Genomic DNA, 17,735 nt, shown 5'->3' with positions numbered 1-17,735 from the left:
ACCTATAAGCTCGACTCTGGCAGTATCGGATTCACAAACAGTCTGTCAAGTGTAGGCCCGATCGCCTCCCCCCAAACAAGTAGCCAAGTTCACAAGCAGTATGATTTATTCAAATGCAACATTTACAAAGCAGGTTTTGGGTGTCAGTACAGGAAATTCTCCTCTAGAGCATGGGGTTTTTCGCTAGCTCTCATGTACAAATGTGCAATCATCACTCACCTCAGAAGATGGGAGAGGGCTCCCGGTCTCAAGTCTTCTAAGGCAGCGCGCTAGTCTGAGGGGAGGAAAGGGGGCTCAGCCTGTCGACTGACCCAGGAGTTACGATGGTTTCTTCCCCCCCCAGACTTTTCATCCTTAGTTCACCTTTTATACTTTTCTTTACATTCAGGTAGAGCTTGAGTGACTAGAGTCATACTTAATATTGTTATTGATTGGTGAAAAATTTTCTCGCTTAATGAAAGGTACAGTCAATCGAAAATCTAGAGTGCATGCTCAGTGAGGGGTGGTCGTATCTCGGAGGCAGGTAATTTTTGGGATGGAGGTGTGGTTTTCACATTGTAATGAATAAAGTTCAAGCAAAGTTCATGTGAAAGTTCATTTGCCACCTTTGCTGGGTCAGCGCCAGACATGTTACCATGTATCTCTCATTAGACAGCCACTGTGCAGCTTATGAGAGGCCCCACACAGGGAGTGCAACAGAGTTTGGCCGCGGTGCCTTCACCCCGCTCCATCCTCCATTACTCCCCTTTGCAGCTGCGAGGAGGGCAGAGTGTGGTGCCCAGGGAACTGTGGAGGAGCAGAGTCCGTGCACACCAGCCATCCTGGAAGGGGCAACTGTGGATCACCCCAAGCAGGCCTCTGTAATGCCAGAACTTCTGTTAGGCCCTAGTTTTCCTCTCAGTTCCTGCTTTCAAACAATTCTTCCACAGCTGTTCTCCAGCCTGTAGTAGTGTCTGGGGTTATTCCTCCCCAGGTGCAGAACCTTGCACTTGGCCTTGTTGAATTTCATCAGGTTTCTCACTGCCCTGTTGTACAGTCTGTCCAGGTCCCTCTGGATGGCAGTGCAGCCCTCTGGGGTATCAGCTACTCCTCCCAGTTTGGTATCATCAGCAAACTTGCTGAGGGAGCACTCTGTGCCTTCACCCAGGTCATTGATGAATAAATTGAACAGAACTGGACCGAGGATTGACCCCTGGGGGACACCACTAGCTACAGGCCTCCAACTAGATCATGCACCACTGATCACCACCCTCTGAGCTCTGCCATCCAGCCAGTTCCTAATCCACCTCACTGTCCACTCATCTATCCCACACTTCTGGAGCTTGCCCAGGAGGATGTTGTGAGGGACGGTGTCAAAAGCCTTGGTGAAGTCGAGATAGACGACATCCACCGCTCTCCCCTCGTCTATCCAGCCGGTCATTTCATCATAGAAGGCTATCAGGTTAGTCAGGCAAGATTTCCCCTTGGTGAATCCATGCTGACTACTCTTGAAGACCTTCTTGTCCTCTATGTGCTTGGAGACGACGGCCAGTATGAGCCATTCCATCACTTCTCTGGGAATGGAGGTGAGGCTGACTGGCCTGTAGTTGCCTGGGTCCTTCTTGCCTTTTTTGAAGACTGGTGTGACACTGGCTTTCTTCCAGTCCTCTGGCACCCGCCCTGTTCTCCAGGATCTTTCAAAGATCATGGAGAGCGGCTTAGCTATGACAACCACCAGGTCCCGCAGCACTCTGGGGAGCATCCCATCAGGGCCCATGGATTTGTGAGTACTGAGTTTCCTTAGGTGCTCTGACCCAATCTTCCTCTACCCAGGGCAAGTCTTCCTCTCTCCAGGCTTCTTCTCTTATCCCTAAAGGGCTGCCCTGGGTAAACATCGAAGCAAAGAAGGCATTCAGCAACTCTGCTTTTTCTGTGTTAATCGTAACCACGGTACCCACCCCGATCACCAGTGAACCCATCTTTTCCCTGATCTTCCTTTTGCTGTTAATGTATTTGAAGAAGTTTTTCTTGTTATTTTTAACATCTCTTGCCAGATTGCGTTCCAAATGCACCTTAGCTTTCCTTGTCGCATCTCTGCATTCCCTGACTATGTTCCTGTATTTCTCCCAGAGGGCCTATCCTTTTTTCCATGTTCTGTATACCGCCGCCTTCTGCTTGAGCATTGCCACAAGCTCCTTGCTCATCCACGCAGGTCTCCTGCAGAGGCCTGACTTCTTACACACACGGATGCTGGACGTGGAGGAACCGCTACTTGAAAACTAACCAGCTCTCTTGGGCCCCCCTTCCTTCTAGAGCACTAGCCCATGGGATTCTTCCAAGGAGGTCTCTGAAGAGGCTAAAGTTGGCCCTCCTGAAGTCCATGGTTGCAAGGCTACTTACAGCCCTGCTTCCTCCTCGTTGGATCCTGAACTCCACCAACTCATGGTCACTGCAGCCGAGGCTGTCCCCCACCTTCCCATCTCCTACAAGTCCCTCTCTATTTGTTAGCACGAGGTCCAGTAGCCCACTTCTCCTTGTTGGCTCCTCCACAATCTGTGTTAAAAAGTTATCATCAACGCTCTGCAGGAACCTCCAGGACTTTTTGTGCCTGGCGGTGTTGTCCTTCCAGTTGATGTCAGGGTGGTTGAAGTCCCCCATAAGAACCAGGGCCTGTGACCGTGAGGCAACATCCAGCTGACTATAGAAGGCCTCATCAACCTCCTCGTCCTGGTCAGGTGGCCTGTAGCAGACACCCACCACAGTGTCTCCCACATTAGCCTGCCATTTCACCCTTACCCACAAGCTCTCAACTCGCTCATCCTCCACCCCCAGGTTGAGCTCCATGCATTCCAGTTCCTCTCACATAAAGAGCAACTCCACCACCTCACCTTCCCTGCCTGTCCTTCCTAAAGAGCATATAGCCTTCCACGGTAGCACTCCAGTCAGGTGAGCTGTCCCACCATATCTCTGTGATTCCCCATGGCATCATTTGTGCCCACATGAAAGAGTACCAAGGGGTAGTAGTCAGACTCCTGGACAAGCCTTGGGAGCCTTTCTGTAACATCCTTTTTTTGGGCCCCTGGCAAACAGCAGAGCTCCCTGGATAAGGGGTCAGGTCTACAGATCGGTGCATCCATGTCCTGCAAAAGGGTGTCACCTACAACCATCACCCACCGCTTCTTCTAGGTGCTCCTTTTCTCCTTAGGGGGAGCAACCTCAGAGCGTGGACCTGACTGCCTCTCTGTAGACAGCTCCCTAGATGGGCCTTGGTTTATGACCTTATCTATCTGATCCCCAAGTTCCAGGGCCTCATACCTGTTGGACATGGTCACTGGTGGAGGTGAGGTGGACCATGGAAGGGTTCTCCCACCACCTCAGATAGGGACCTGTTTCCATTGTTGTTTGTCCCTTGATACTGTTAATTCTGCTCCCTCTGCCCTATGGCAAGAGGGTGCTGGATTTACAGACTGAATTGGCGGGTTCTCTGGGTGGTTTTCCTGGGAAGATTGCAGAACATAGCTCCACCAGTCTATTTCTCTTTCACATTCCCTGACAGCCCTTAGCCTTTCTACCTCCTCCTTCAGCTCCACCACCAGGCTGAGCAGGTCGTCCACCTGCTCACACCTAACGCAGGTGATGTTTTCACTGCTCCCTGGTAACATGGAGAGGCTCAGACAAACCCCACAGCCAGAAACCTGGACTGCCGCATGCTACTGTGATGGCTCAGTCTGTGTCGCCACAGTCTTCCTGGTGGAAGCTCTCTGCCGAGTGGAGACCATGCCTTCACCTGATCTCCCGCTGGTGGAAGAGTCAGGGGAGAGAATTCTTCTCCACACCTGGGAGGAGACTCCCTGCCTGCGCTAACTGCCGCACCACACTCCGGGTCACTCGCACTCCCTGGGGGCAGCTTTTGAATTCCCGCCTGCCCTGCCGTCTCCTGAATGAGAGCTGCCTCCGACCTGGAGCTCAGCACTGCCGGTCAGCCCTGGGGCTGCCTCTCGCTCCCTACGCTTTCTTGTTCAGCAGCTTTTGCCACAGTTGTTCGCCTCTAGACAAGGTGCTCTGGCACGAGTGTCTGCTCCAGAGCCCTTCCCTTCAAGATATAATTTTGTTACATGCACACAAGCACTAACTTAGGGGTATTTCTCATAATGAGCAAAACCTACAACTTATTCTATCACCATGCTACTTAAAAATCTCATCCTACAATTAAATGTAAAGAAGTTTTGTCGTCATCATTGTGTACATATTCTGTAACATGCAAAATAAATTGGTCTTTAATCTTCCTCAGGTAACTTAACCTTTTTACATAAGTAATCCATTAGAGAAGTGGGAGGTATTTTTTTGTTGGGGAAGAAGCAAATAGCTTTGTTTATACATACAAAGTGATGTAATCTTTTACAAGGAGTATGCATATAGTTACTTACCACTGCTGCTCCAAAACAGAGAAGAAAGTTGTGAATTAAGACATTTACTTACCTACGTTGAGTCTTAACTTCCTGATCTGAATACTGTGCCCTAAAGTTTAAAAACAGCCATGAAATTTCTGACTTTGTAAAACCATGACATACATTCTTATGATTTTCAGGGAGGTAGTGGGCCCAGTAAACTAACAAAGTAAATTAGAATAATTTAAAAAAAAAAAAAAAAAAAAAAAACTTTTTCTGCCAGATAAAAATGAAGCCGAAATCTTAATACTAACTTTCCTCTTTGTCAATGTGGAACTTTCCTCACCAAGCATTTAAATAATTTCATGGAAAACTAGTTATGCCTTTTTATATAATGAATACTATTCTTAAATTATTCTGGTGATAGCTATGTAATACACCAAGGCTGTGGTTTGCATTTGTCCTGCTTTGTTGCTGTAGGTCTCTACAACTGATGCTGTGAGTTTTGCCTGATACATTTAATTTTCTTCTAATATTTGCACAGGAGTATGTTGTGTTGAGCCATATATTTTGTAATCCACATGTACACATTTCCATGACTGAATCTGCAAAAATGACCAAAGATTTGGGAATAGGCACAAATTGCAGATCCAATGTTCAGGCTCTTCATTAAGACATGCTGAGTTTTGCCTGCAGGGCATTTCAAGGTTTATAAAGAGTTAGCTGTGGTATTTTCAGATTGTTACAGTTAAACTGAAAGGCAGTGTTAAAAATGAGATTCATAGTTCCATGTGGATAGGTTCGATTTGCATAGGTTCTCTTAAAGGTGAAGGAATGTGGACACCTGAGATGAGAAGAAAGGCAGAAGAGGGGGCTAATACAGACACCTGCAGGGAAGTGACCCCTGTGAACCTGACCCATGTGAACCTTCTCCAAAGGACTGGGTTAACAAAGCTCTCAGTAAAGGGGTAATCATCTTGGTTGGATTTTTAAATTTAAAGGGAATTAAACATGCTTTTCCAAGGTGGTGAAACAGAAAGCGAGGGGCTGCTTGCTGCCTCTATCTGCGGTAGCTCCTCCAAATCCTGCTACTTGCCAGGAAATGTTGGCTTTGCCTAGAGCTGCTTAAAGCTGTGCTGCTGCCTATAGGAGACTGCCCGTGTTTTCTTCCGAATATGACTATGAGTTCACACAGCGTCCAGGTCACATATTTTCTATAACGCTGCCCTGCTTTCTGCACCCCTCCCGTGGCGCAGGGGAGAGCTGCCCTCCGTTCCGGAGGCTGCGTCGCCTCCCTGCGTGTCTCCTGCCGCCTCTCCCGGCTCCCCGGGTAACGAGGACGTCGCAATTTCCCCCGCGGCCGCTCTCCGACGCCTTTTCCCTGTACCAAGGCACAGCCGCGCCCCGGGCACGAAGGCGTCGCCACAGCAGCGGGCGGGCTGCGCGCCGAGCCCGCCCCGCGCCTGCGCACTGCGCGCCTCGTCCCGCTCGCCCCGCCCGCGGCCGTTGGCCGTTGGCCGTTGGATCGGCGGCCGTTGGCGGCGACGCGGTGAGTCGGGGCCGGCGGGGCTGCAGGGTCGGGACGCCCGGGTGATGTGGCGGCGCCCCGGCTTTACCGTCGCCGAGGTGTGGCGGTGCCGGGCAGCGAGGAGGGCGCACGCGGCTTCCCTTTGTCCGCACCCCACAGGATGGGACTCAGCCCGGGGGCCGCCTGCGGCCGCCTCGCCCCCGTGTAGCGTCTCGCCCCGCCTCACCTCCAAGGCTGCGTGCCTGCAAAGCTGCGAGAAACGCGAGGCTGCAGCCGGGCAGCCGCGAGCGGAGCTCCTGGCTGCGGGTTGTCCCCGGTCTGGGAGGGGGCTCCTGAGCATGAAGCTTTCTCAGCCCTTTCCGTGCTCCCCTAGGCTAGTCTTTCATTACACGACTGCTGCCAGCCCCTCGATCTCGCCTGCGTTAGTCTTCTTCTTTATTTGCCCTGTCTCCTCATGTTTTTGCCTCGTGAGTGCCATTTATGCTTTCCATTCCAAAGGCTTGACAAAACTTGCCCTTTTGTTCTCTGAGGGCCAGCCTGTGGCTTGCTGACTCTCAGTGCAAGCTCAAATATATGAAGTCTAGAAAGACACTGGTGATGTCAGCACATTCAACATGCACTAAGAAGCTTCTTTTAGTAAATTACGCATCAGGAAAGCGGCTCAGGGATCCTATAGAAGCTGAACTAGTGGGAGGACTGTTGTTTAGCACCGTGTGCTGCATGTGCCAAAGCCATCCAGCTCCATCCTCACTTTCAGTAGAATGAAATGCCTTTAGATGTTGTATGTGCACCAACACATGTGTGATCAACATAGCCACAAACCTAAGTGAAAGATGTACTTTTGTTTGTTAACTACGGCTGAAAAGACAACACAACAAAACTAGAGTGCTGCATATTTTTGTTTTCTGGGAGTTCTGGTTCAAGAACTTCATCTCAGAGACTAAAATCATCCTGGTGTTTAGCTTTGGAATGATCCTTATGAATGCTGAAGCAGTGAACTATAGCATTCTTCCTGGAGGGAGAGAAGCCCGAGTTACCTTTGCTGAAAGGGTATGATGAGTCATGGTTTTGTAATGTGAATGACTCTATTAGTATACATAAAATACTAAGATGCAAATGAAATTCCTCACACAAAATAGTATGTTCTTTTTATGCATGAAAGGTTAGTTCAACATATAATATGAAAAAATTCCCTGATTGAAGCATATCCGGAGTGGGTTTGCTTGTTTCAAAGTACAAATTATGTTGTATGTGTACAGTGTAAAAAGCTACATTGCATAGCTTGATGTTCTGTAATCTAGTTCGTATGATAAGTGTAACTGAATAGAACTACAGGTCATCTTTGGATATAAGTGAATGCTTTGTTTTCAGGGTTTTAAAATATTTTCTGTTTTTCCATAAAATTGTTCCCCTACCTTGCGATATGCTATGTCTTCTTTTCTTTCTCTCTTGCATCTTTTCTTGTGGGAAAGTAAAAATAGTTGCAATGTTATTTTCAGAATTAGGTTAGTTGTTGAAGTTCATCAGTTACACTGCAAAAGTCTTCAGGGAGCTATAACATCGCCAATTTTAAGCGAGTTTGGCATGTTGATATGGCAGTTCTGCTATACATGAATTATTTTTCCTGACATCCAGGAGTGTTGTTTGATATTTAAATATTAGGTGGTACTTAAAGACTTAATTAACTAGATTTTGTCAATATTTAGTTAACCTTGTCGGCGGAATAGTTTTAGTTAACTGGAAACTGTGCTGTTTGTGAGCTAATAAAAATTATTCAAGTGTTAAAATGTTAATTATAAGAGCAGATACCCTCTACTATACTGCAGCCTTTAAAAGTCCTGGAGCTAGTCCTTGCATGCAGAGGAAGGAGGCAGCTGGGGGTTAGAGATAGATGCCTAGAAGTTGTTTTAATAAATCTTCTCTTCTGTTGCTGGAAGAAGCATGTAACCTACATGGCTGAACTCAAATATTCTGTGGGCTGTGTAAATCTTAATAGCTATCTAAATTTAGTCTGTAAATATAGATAAATATCTATTCCCTGCGTTTAGCAGAAAACTGCCGAGTTAAGAATATTTGTCCTGATCCTTATCCTCTATCCTCCCCCAAAATAATAAAAACATTTTTTTCCCACCAATTCTTTATAGGTATGTTGAAAAGCTACCATTTATTTTTCTCTATTATGGTTACTAAGGGATTTAGTAAGAATGGAGGTTAAGCTAGACGTTCTCATGTCTACATGTATCAAACAAAGAAAGCCATGGCCTCGCATCTCCTGGATTGGTCAGGTGAGATAAGGGATTTTTTCTGTGGGGGGAAAAAAAAAAGCTATGTTTTAATCATGACAAGCTTGTTTAGCATTTCTGTTTTTATGTAGGGGGGTGGAAAAGCTTCAGGACGTGCTGCACTAGTTAGTATTTTATGAAATTGTAAACAAAACCGTGAAAAAATCATTATCCCAGTCTTGCTGCACCCATTGAACATGTACTTTCTTATGCACCTCCGATGAAATACTAGATTTTTTTCCTTTCTCTTTTAATGTATGATTTGAGCTTAAGTAGGCAACCATTAAAGGCTGAGTCCTTCCATTGAAATTTTGTCTTTCATTGGTGGTAAAAATTTCACTGAATTCAATAGTGCAGAAGGAGGTAACTGGAGTCTAATCTTGCACTAGTTGCCTGCTAGTTCAGCTGAGGTGTTTTGGAGATCTTTTTGCTAGTTATTGCAAGCATGGTCTACTAGTTCAATCTCTTGTGAACCAAATTCTGTATCAATTTGGGTTAATGTTAAATATGATGTTATACTGTAACATGATATGACAATTATAATAATAAATTATGTGTTTTTTTCATTATTTTCCCCATTAGTCTAACATTTTTTGCATACATTATTTTGCAGACAAATATAGAAATATGACAAATAACATTTTAAAAATGAGCTATTTTTTTTCTTTAAATAGGAAAAAGAGGCTATTTTTCTTCTGGATGATAAACATATAAATGAAATTAACCTGACGTCAGGGAGGACAAAGAAAAAAATCCCTCGGCTGCAGTCATTGCTAAAAAATGTAATCGTCTTAACAACTTCAAGAAATGGTTAAGTATTAATATCTCATAATAACGTTATAAAATCATGATATTTTATTTTTAATTCTAGTGATCTAAAAGATGAAATAATCAGAAGGATTTGCCAGTTCAGTCTCAGCTGTAAAACTGTGACTAAAATGAAAGGAAGAGATTTAAAATACTTCACACTAGTGCAGTTATAACCATCTAACAATGATTTCAGGTGCTTGGTTGGCAGGAATACTTACAACAGGAGAACTATTTCTTTGGAATAAAGATCAAGACTTGTTGAAAATTGTGCCAGCAATTGAAGAGTCTAGGAAAGCCATTACAGCAGCACAAGGTGGGGTTTTTTTTTTTTTCGCTTTATCCTTTTAAAAATTGGGTAGAGACGAAGTGTTTTTCCTCTCATTATTAAATGCTATTACATAAGTAAATCTATATTTATAATTTGTATGATTTATATGCTAGCTATGTTATTTAAAGATATATTTTTGAAATCTCAAAGCTCCTGTAAACAATAATTCAATTTTTAATACATTAAGTCTTTATTTTGTAATACAACTGAGAGCAGATGTACACTTGATTTAAAACATATGTGCTTCATTTTAAGTTTATTCTCTGTATGTTTTTCAATGGCAAATACTGTTGGAAGGAATAATATAAAGGCATTGTGAACTTTGCATAAAATACTATCTTATATTGCATAATCTCAATAACATGGTGTTGCAAAGTCAAGTATTGCACAAGCAGTTCCATTGTTTCAGTGAATATCAGTAGTGCATTTAGCAGTTGAAGGTAATGAATGAGTAGAGCTCTTAGGCATATATTTGTAACTGTAATAAAAGACTTCAAGATTTCAAGAAAGATCATATCAGGAAAGACCTAAGTAAATTCATAAAGTGCATAGAAATGGGAATCCAATCTGACATTACCACTGCAGAAATTGCTCTACTAGTGATGCAGTTTGGAAAGGTAGAATCTTTAAAGTGGAAGTCTGGATTTGTTTTGACTGAGAAGAAGGAAATTTCCTTTCTTTTTAAAATATAAATTGAACAGATAATAAAAAATTATTCTGGCACGTTGTTAATTTTTCCAGAGTGTTTGATGCGATTGCACTTGTATGTATCTGGAGATGGCAGAAAAATACTATTCACTACTCCTACGGCATGTGTCTTTCTCTGGGAGAGCACAGAGCAGGCAAATACACACTGCTCTAAGAATTCTTCAGTGGCTGGACGCTGGACACAAATTTTGCCTGATGAATCTGTTATGCTGCCTTCCACTGATGAAAAAGAAACCGGAGTGCATGCTGCTTTCATACAAAATGAGGTAAAAAAAACAAGCCTAAAGCAATACATCTCATCTCTTGAGTAAACTGGAATCTCAGAAGGTACAGTGAGTTCTAAGAATTTTGTCTCTGGCGAAGGGTGTAGGCAACTGTTAGTTCTTATTAGGTTTAATGCCAGCATAAAAACAGTCATACCGAATAAGACCAAAGTTCCTCTAACCCAGTGTTTTCTCACCTGCCTTTATACTTATGAATAACAACATTATGTTATTTTGCTTGAATTGTAATACCTATTGTGATAAATACTTAAGGCATTAAGGAAGAAACTGTGTAATCAGGATTTTTTTTGTTTGTGTGTTTTTCTCCAGATACTGGGTGATTGCTGTTTATGCAGTTTTGTCTTCTACTCTGGGGAATGCTTGGTGCTCACATTTTTGGCTCTCCGATGGCATGAAAATAGCTTCAGATGTGTTAGGTGAGTTCAAAGCTATTGGAAAGTGTATTAGTTTAGGAGAGTTTAGAATAAAGTTCTTCAAAGTGAGGTTTCAAAGCTGCATATCAGCTCGTGGTGTTTGCATTAATATACAGTTAGCTAATGGTTACAAACATCTATCTATATTTGTATATGTACTTTGTAGTTTGCATCATAGTATATTTATGTATACATGAACAAAATGTGCATGAAATGTTTTTCGTAGTTTATTAGTAAAAATGGTTTACACCTAAATAAAATTGAATGCATTTCTCCTAAAATATAGGTGAGTATCTATACATACCTGCGCTGCCACACAGATGTATCTGTCAGGAGATTTTCTGTGTAGTGCTGACATATTCTCCTTTTCTTGTTTTTCTCAAATTATTAGCGTATCGCACAGCTTTGAATGCCAATGTATCTCTTTCTCTTCTTTATTATGACTGTTTATCTATAGTATTTGTTTTCTATTCGCTTTATCATCTTCTACACCTAGACTACATACATGTATTTATTTATTTTAATTGGAATGGGACTATTTACTGATAGAGTTTTACTGGTGCAACCGCTTAATGCAATTGAAAACTGCTTCTGCATGCATCGATAGTCCATTTCTCTCCTTAGGAGAGAAACCCCATTGTATGCAAGTTTATCAGTGCACCTCTGTGGGTATAACTTGAATATGCCCTACATCTGAAAGTATACAATTGATTTTTTTTTAAAGAATTAACTTCTTCCTTGCCTTCCTAAAATGTACAACTCTTCACTCAGTTTGTTAGTAGCATAGCAGTAGCTCACCATCAATACAAAAAAATCAAAAGAGCTCATGATATTCCTAGTGTAGTCCCAGTGTAGAATGCATGAGACTGTTTTCTTCTTGTGTACCATAGTATTTGCAGCCTTACATTGTAACAACAATCCTCAACCATGTCTTTCACTTTTTTATGCCTATTATCACTCAGTCTCATTAGTTGCAATTATATATCTTATTTCTCCACCATAACTCTCAATCTCTGTTTTGCATCTGTTGGCATTCTTTCAATTGCAGTCTTACTCTCTTGTTTTGTGTCATGTTTTGAATCTTTTTAGATTCTTTAAGAGCAGTTTGCAGTTTTCTTCCATGTTGTACTGTCCAGTCAGGCTGCTCTTGGATGGAATATGCATATCCTAGGTCAACAGCATATTGGGCTGTTTTATATTCACAGCCCAAATTTCTGTCTCATAAAAAACTTAGATACCATTTTTTAAAGTCCTGTAAATCTCAAATATCTTTCATCGATAATGTTGTTGAAGACAATGTGATGCTTTTTTTTACATGTTTTGTGTGTATCTGTTTTTTTTTTTTTTTCCTGATGAATGAATCATTCCATTCAGTACTGCTGAATAACCTCTTGTTTTTGTTGTTCTTTTTTTTTGGTATTTAGTGCTTTGCCATATCAGATTCACTGGGTACAGCAGACCTGTTCTCTTGCTAATCTGGTTCCTCAGTGTGTGTCTGTAAAGTCAAGAGGAGCTTTGTTAACTGCATTTGCAAGAGATGGACTTTTACTTGCAGTAGCTGTTAATCAAAATGATCCAAAGGTATGAATAACAGAAGTTTATTACTTAAAGTAATAGTTCTGTTGCAAGTCTGATAAAGGTGATCTACTGAATTGTTTTAGATGTAATTTCTAGTAAGGCAATGGATTATATTCATACCAAGAAGTTCTGCCCAACTTGTAGTTCTTGGAATGCAGTTACTCAGTTAAGAACTTTGTATCAGCCAGTCTTTCATCTTTATTCTTTGAGAAATATGATAAAAAATAAACTAAATTCAAGTATTGTATCTGCAAAGGTACTGGATGACTCTCAGCTGAAGATGGGGAAGGGGTTATGGTCCCACTTCATAAAGGTGTTCCCCATAACAATTCAAGAAGGCCAAATCTCAGGTCAAGTCTGTGTAGGATTTATTGATACTGATATCTGGAAATACTGGCCAGCCAGTATAAAATTCCAGGAAGAGATGATGTACTTCATAGCCCTAGTGCTTATTCACCAGTAAGACCGGATAAGAGTGATCTTAGGATATTTCTCAGACGTTAGGAAAAAGAAAAAAAAAGGCTCAAAATGGTAGATAATGTATATAATAAGAGTTAATTATTTTTCAAGTTCAGAAACGTATGTGTTAACTAATGCTTTAAGTAGTAATGCTGAGTAGCATTGTCACTTTCATATAGTGTTGCCAGTACATCTAATAGAATAAATTATTAATAGAAAGCTTTAAAGTAAACAGTAATGTTATTTTGATATGAACCATTCCGTTGTGCTTTTTCTTTTTAGGCAACTCAGATTTTGTTTTTAAACACGCTGAATTTTCTAACTGTTTCGGGTAGTCTTAAAGGTTGCAGTAGCAAGAACAGCACAGTTCCCTCCAAATTTGTCAGGTCAGTAATTAGTACTAGTTACTGGTACAGTAAGTACTCCTGTTGCTCTGCCTTATCCCTTCCTCACTCCCTTTCCCCTCTTCCTTCCCACCCAGCAGAAATTATCCTTAATTTTGTTAGAATGATTTGACCAAGAGAGACAAATATTTTCCTTTCCCTATTTAGGTCTTATTGGGTTGGTGACATGAGTTGGACTCCTAATAGCCTTTTCTTGGCTTGCATGTTAAAACGTGGATCGTTGATTTTATTGACTTGTATGGGTGAATTGCTGACCTTGATTACTTCAGGCTGCTCTGTAGAATTTGGACCAGCAGAGTTTATTCCATTTCATCCCCTAATAACATACAGGTAAAAGATTTTGAAAATGTTTATGTGTCTTTGTCATATGATCATATCCTGCTTTCTATGTTTTTACAGTTTTAAACAAACACATCTTTCAAGTTCAATCTTTTGCTTTCCTTATGTCTGTCTTCTCAATATCTGTTTCTCATTCATAGTTCTCTTCTATTTCTTATAATGGGTTTGTCCAGATGAAAAACTGGCATTGTGGCAATGTAAGTATACATTATTTAAGTGACTTTTGGGGCTGTTGCATATTTAAGTGTTTATGAAATTAGTGATAATTTAAATGCTGTTTTTTTTAGTGTAGGAAAAATCGAATTTATAGAAATGCTAAAAATATTGATTAATATTAATCAATTGAGCTTTCCTTATTGACTGTTTGGTTTTAATTACAGGAGTTTATATCACATTTCTATATCAAATCTTTTAAATAGGATATTTGCATGGACATAAAATACATATTTGTTGAAATACATTTTGGTTATTCAGGTTCCAAATTTTGAAATTATAGTGTTAGAGTGGTGGGAATTTTGAAAATATAGGTTTCAGAAGGTTGGAGGAGTAAGTTAAGGGGATCTGATAATAGTTTTTTTTTTTTTTTTTTTTTTTTTTAAGCCTAAACTGTAAATTACAAAAGTAATGCAACCTGAATACCCAGAAGACAAAAAAAAAATTAAACACTCATATTTTGTTCTTGAAAGTCCTACTAGAACTTCCTGACTAACGCCAGATGCTGTATAAATGTATTACTCCATGATACATTAAAAAAATTCCTTGTGTTTGTTTATATATAGTACTTCTATAGTGTTTAGATTCATCGTATCTTAGAAATACATTAAATATAGTCTAGAAATATCTAGACTATACCTAGCATTCTTTAGATAATGCATCTATTGCATATTGTTTTGCCAGAATTGTTTTTACCAGTAAGTGAACAATCATACATAATTTAAATTAATTAATTTAATAATTTAAATGATTTAACAATAGTATACTTATATATCATTTATATAATAGTATATAATATACATTATTATATATTTAAATACATTATTATTTTAATAATATATTTAATTTTAATGAATAATTTTAATAATAATATATTTAAATAATTAAAAATAATTAAAATTATTTAATATTTAAATTAATTCTTAATACTTAAGAGTTAGCATCTTTTATAATCTTTTAAAAGTATCAAAGATTATTGCAACTTTCTGTGTTCAAAGTACACAGAATCTACAAGAAAGCATCATAATACCTTCTTATCCTGGAACACTGAAAAATTAAATACTGAAATGTATTAAAATAACTTAATAATGTTTATTTAATACATTCAACTTCCAAAGCTTTCAGACAATCCACTAGCTTTTTGACTAACAAGAAACAGAAAAAATATCAATTATTGAACACACATTATTTCAAAATTTTTGACATTAATTTAATGTTATTAGAACACATACACAGGACTTTCTGGAACACCAATCTTTCCATTGTAAGGAATGCTTTGGACTTTTGTGTTTTGATTAAAAAAAAAAAACTTCTGTTAAATGACGGACTGATTCTGAAATATTAAGATTCTGATTTTGGCCATCTTTTTTCCTACATGACTTTATTCGTAGTTACTTACGATTTCATCAGCGAGGTGTTTCTATCATGCCACTATCATGCCAGTAGGACTACTCAGAATATATAAATTTAAGGAAACGTTTAAAGTTTTGCAGAATGAGCATGTTGGATTTGTGCAAAATTTTTTTGCAGTTGCAACTCTGTGAATTGAAAATAAACTTAAGTATGTTCCTATTATTTTGCTAGGAAATATTATTTAAATCATATTATTATTTCCAATTTCACATTAAATTTCTATATGATAATTTAATTATCTAGATTTCTGTAAGTGATATGTAATTTTCTTAAGTTTCTTACTCTATTTCCATTCATGGTTTCTGTATATGATAGGTGCTCTCAATTGTTGATGTATCTTTATTTTACTTGCTAGACAGCAGCACTCTTTGTGTCAAGACTCTAGTCAGTCTCTTGGTTCTTCAGCTTCTGAAAGTGACATTTTCAGACAGAGATTCTCTGTTACTTCCCACTCGACATTACCCTACCTCATTGTTTCGGATGGATACATGATAACAGTGCTAAGATTTCCCAACAAGCTTTCACCATCGGGATTTGTAAGATCGCTTTTGCTTGATTCAACCCAACGGCTTGAAAATGTCCGACAGAATTTCACAAACTGTAAGGTAAAGTTGTGGATTTTGTTTGTGGGCTTTAAGTAAAACCTCAATAAGTATAAAAATGCAAAAATGTACTTCATTGTGAAATTTGGTTGCATTCTTTTATACCTTTCTATTACACTGGTTTGGAAAACACTGAATACACAGTTTTATTTGAAACTTATTTATTTGTTCATTTGTTACATTTCAGTGAAAAGTAGTAAAGGAGACTGTCCAAATTATCGTTATAAAATCTCTTCAAATAACTTTAAAAGAAATTGAATGGTTTATGCATCTATAGAGTTGGATCAGAGCACTGGGAAATATTATGTTACTCTGATCAATTCATCCTTACACAAAAGGATGCTCTAAAACCTTTCAGTTTTAGAGAGCATGCTGCTGTTTTAGAGCAGGCAACAGCAATCCCAATTATACTGTGAACCTGTACCCACTAGATTCTCAACTGTCATTGTCAATTAAAGCTTGCTAAGCCTCTTTGAGTTGAACTAAATATGGAAAAAGAGAAACAGAAGAGACTGTTCAACAACTACCAACGACTTAACTCCCTAAGATGTAACAGATATCAAGAGCTTTTGTGTTTCTAATGGATACTGAATGACGGTTGTCCTCCAGTGTTTGTATTCTGAGTTTTTGGAGATGCATGCTGTGATGGCATTCATGAATGCATTAGAAGAGTGGACAAGGATTTGAGGGCTTTAGAGGTGTATTGTTATTCAGAACACAAGGAAGTCCTACATATATGCCAGCTTGTGGGATTTTTTGTGGTATAAGAAAGCATAGTCTTTCAGCATTAGGTGAAATGAAGTCTTCTGATATAGTAAAAATATTGCATTCTACAAATATGGCCAAATGATGGTTTCTGTACAATACGTATTCTGTTCTCTCTTTATGCCCAGGGTTTTTACAGCGGGGACCAGCTTCTTTGTTTTGTGTAGGAAATGTCTGATTTATTACTAGGGGTGATTTTGCTTACTAGAGAATATTTTGCTTTATTTATGCTTCTTTTAGTCTAAAGCAAGACGGACATTTTTACGATCGTTGTTGTCTTTAAAAGCTAGTCTTTTGAAACATACTCAAAATCAAAGCTGCATCTTTCCCACCATTCCAAAATTCCTGGAAAAGGACACAACAGAAGTGAATGACAAAAACATTGATTTACAGGTATTTAATAGCATTTTCACTCTTATAATTATGCAAATGATTTAATTTTAAGATATTCTTAGAATTAAGATGTAAAGAATTTTTTAAATAATAGTAATTCAGGTATATTTGCTCTTATTAAGGATGTTTAAAGTAATTTCATATTTGGCTAAGTTCTCAGATTTTTATAAGCACGAGAGATGGTTGATTTTTCTCAATTGATACTTTAGTTTTCAAACATTTTTTTTTCTGAATAGAAAACATCTGTCAGAATCTAACATCTGTTAGAATTTAGTTAATTTTTTAAAGAAATAAATACAGATGTATGTTTACATCAATTTCTTTTAGTTTTAGCTTCACCATGTAATAAATTATGCTACACATATAGGAGCTATGAAGTATATTAAGTTTAATATTATTAGAAATAGTAAACTAGTAAATAATACTATTAGTAAATAGTAAATAAGATACTCAGTTTTAGACTTGAATCAATTCTAAAATCTTAAAATATTTTTAGGCAGAATGGCTACCTAAGTCATCAAAGTCATCTAATGGCCTTTCCCAACTCCATTTCAAGCTTTGTCTTTTAATTTGTTTCTCTGATGAAGTTTCTCATTCTAGGACATGTATCAGGGTTTTGGTAGATGGTTTTAATGCCTTACAGGTATCTGGAAAAAACACTTCCTCATATTCTGTGCTTCTCTTAGTAGTAAAGGACAGAATTTCAGTTTCTGTTTTAGAAACTATTGGTGTACATACAGTGTTTTGGGGTTTTCTTTGCTGCATAACTACTGCAAATAACCATGTCCAGGTTTTCACTCTATATGAAACTGCTGAGAAATTAGATTTACTAGCCTTTTCTGAACAGCC

At 39.2% G+C, this 17,735-nt stretch overlaps 1 protein-coding gene across 1 annotated transcript in view; it reads left to right on the top strand.

Annotated features, from left to right (window-relative positions):
* Positions 1-8,080: 8,080 nt before the first annotated feature.
* Positions 8,081-17,735, top strand: part of CPLANE1 (ciliogenesis and planar polarity effector complex subunit 1) — a 49,280-nt gene continuing 39,625 nt past the window's right edge. Inside the window, exons 1-10 of the mRNA XM_088534393.1 lie at positions 8,081-8,180; positions 8,852-8,987; positions 9,181-9,300; positions 10,057-10,289; positions 10,617-10,723; positions 12,145-12,301; positions 13,040-13,143; positions 13,309-13,491; positions 15,482-15,731; positions 16,734-16,886. Coding sequence (XP_088390519.1) covers positions 8,100-8,180; positions 8,852-8,987; positions 9,181-9,300; positions 10,057-10,289; positions 10,617-10,723; positions 12,145-12,301; positions 13,040-13,143; positions 13,309-13,491; positions 15,482-15,731; positions 16,734-16,886 — 1,524 coding nt within the window. The 5' untranslated portion in view covers positions 8,081-8,099. The remainder of the gene's footprint in view (positions 8,181-8,851; positions 8,988-9,180; positions 9,301-10,056; positions 10,290-10,616; positions 10,724-12,144; positions 12,302-13,039; positions 13,144-13,308; positions 13,492-15,481; positions 15,732-16,733; positions 16,887-17,735) is intronic.

This window comes from Tinamus guttatus, unplaced genomic scaffold (assembly GCF_059628265.1).
Source record: "Tinamus guttatus ecotype Peru unplaced genomic scaffold, ASM5962826v1 Tinamus_guttatus_pri_ptg000549l, whole genome shotgun sequence".
Classification (NCBI taxonomy): Eukaryota; Metazoa; Chordata; class Aves; order Tinamiformes; family Tinamidae; genus Tinamus; species Tinamus guttatus.
Note: the sequence above shows the minus strand (reverse complement) of the source record. Positions and strands in the feature narration are given on the sequence as shown.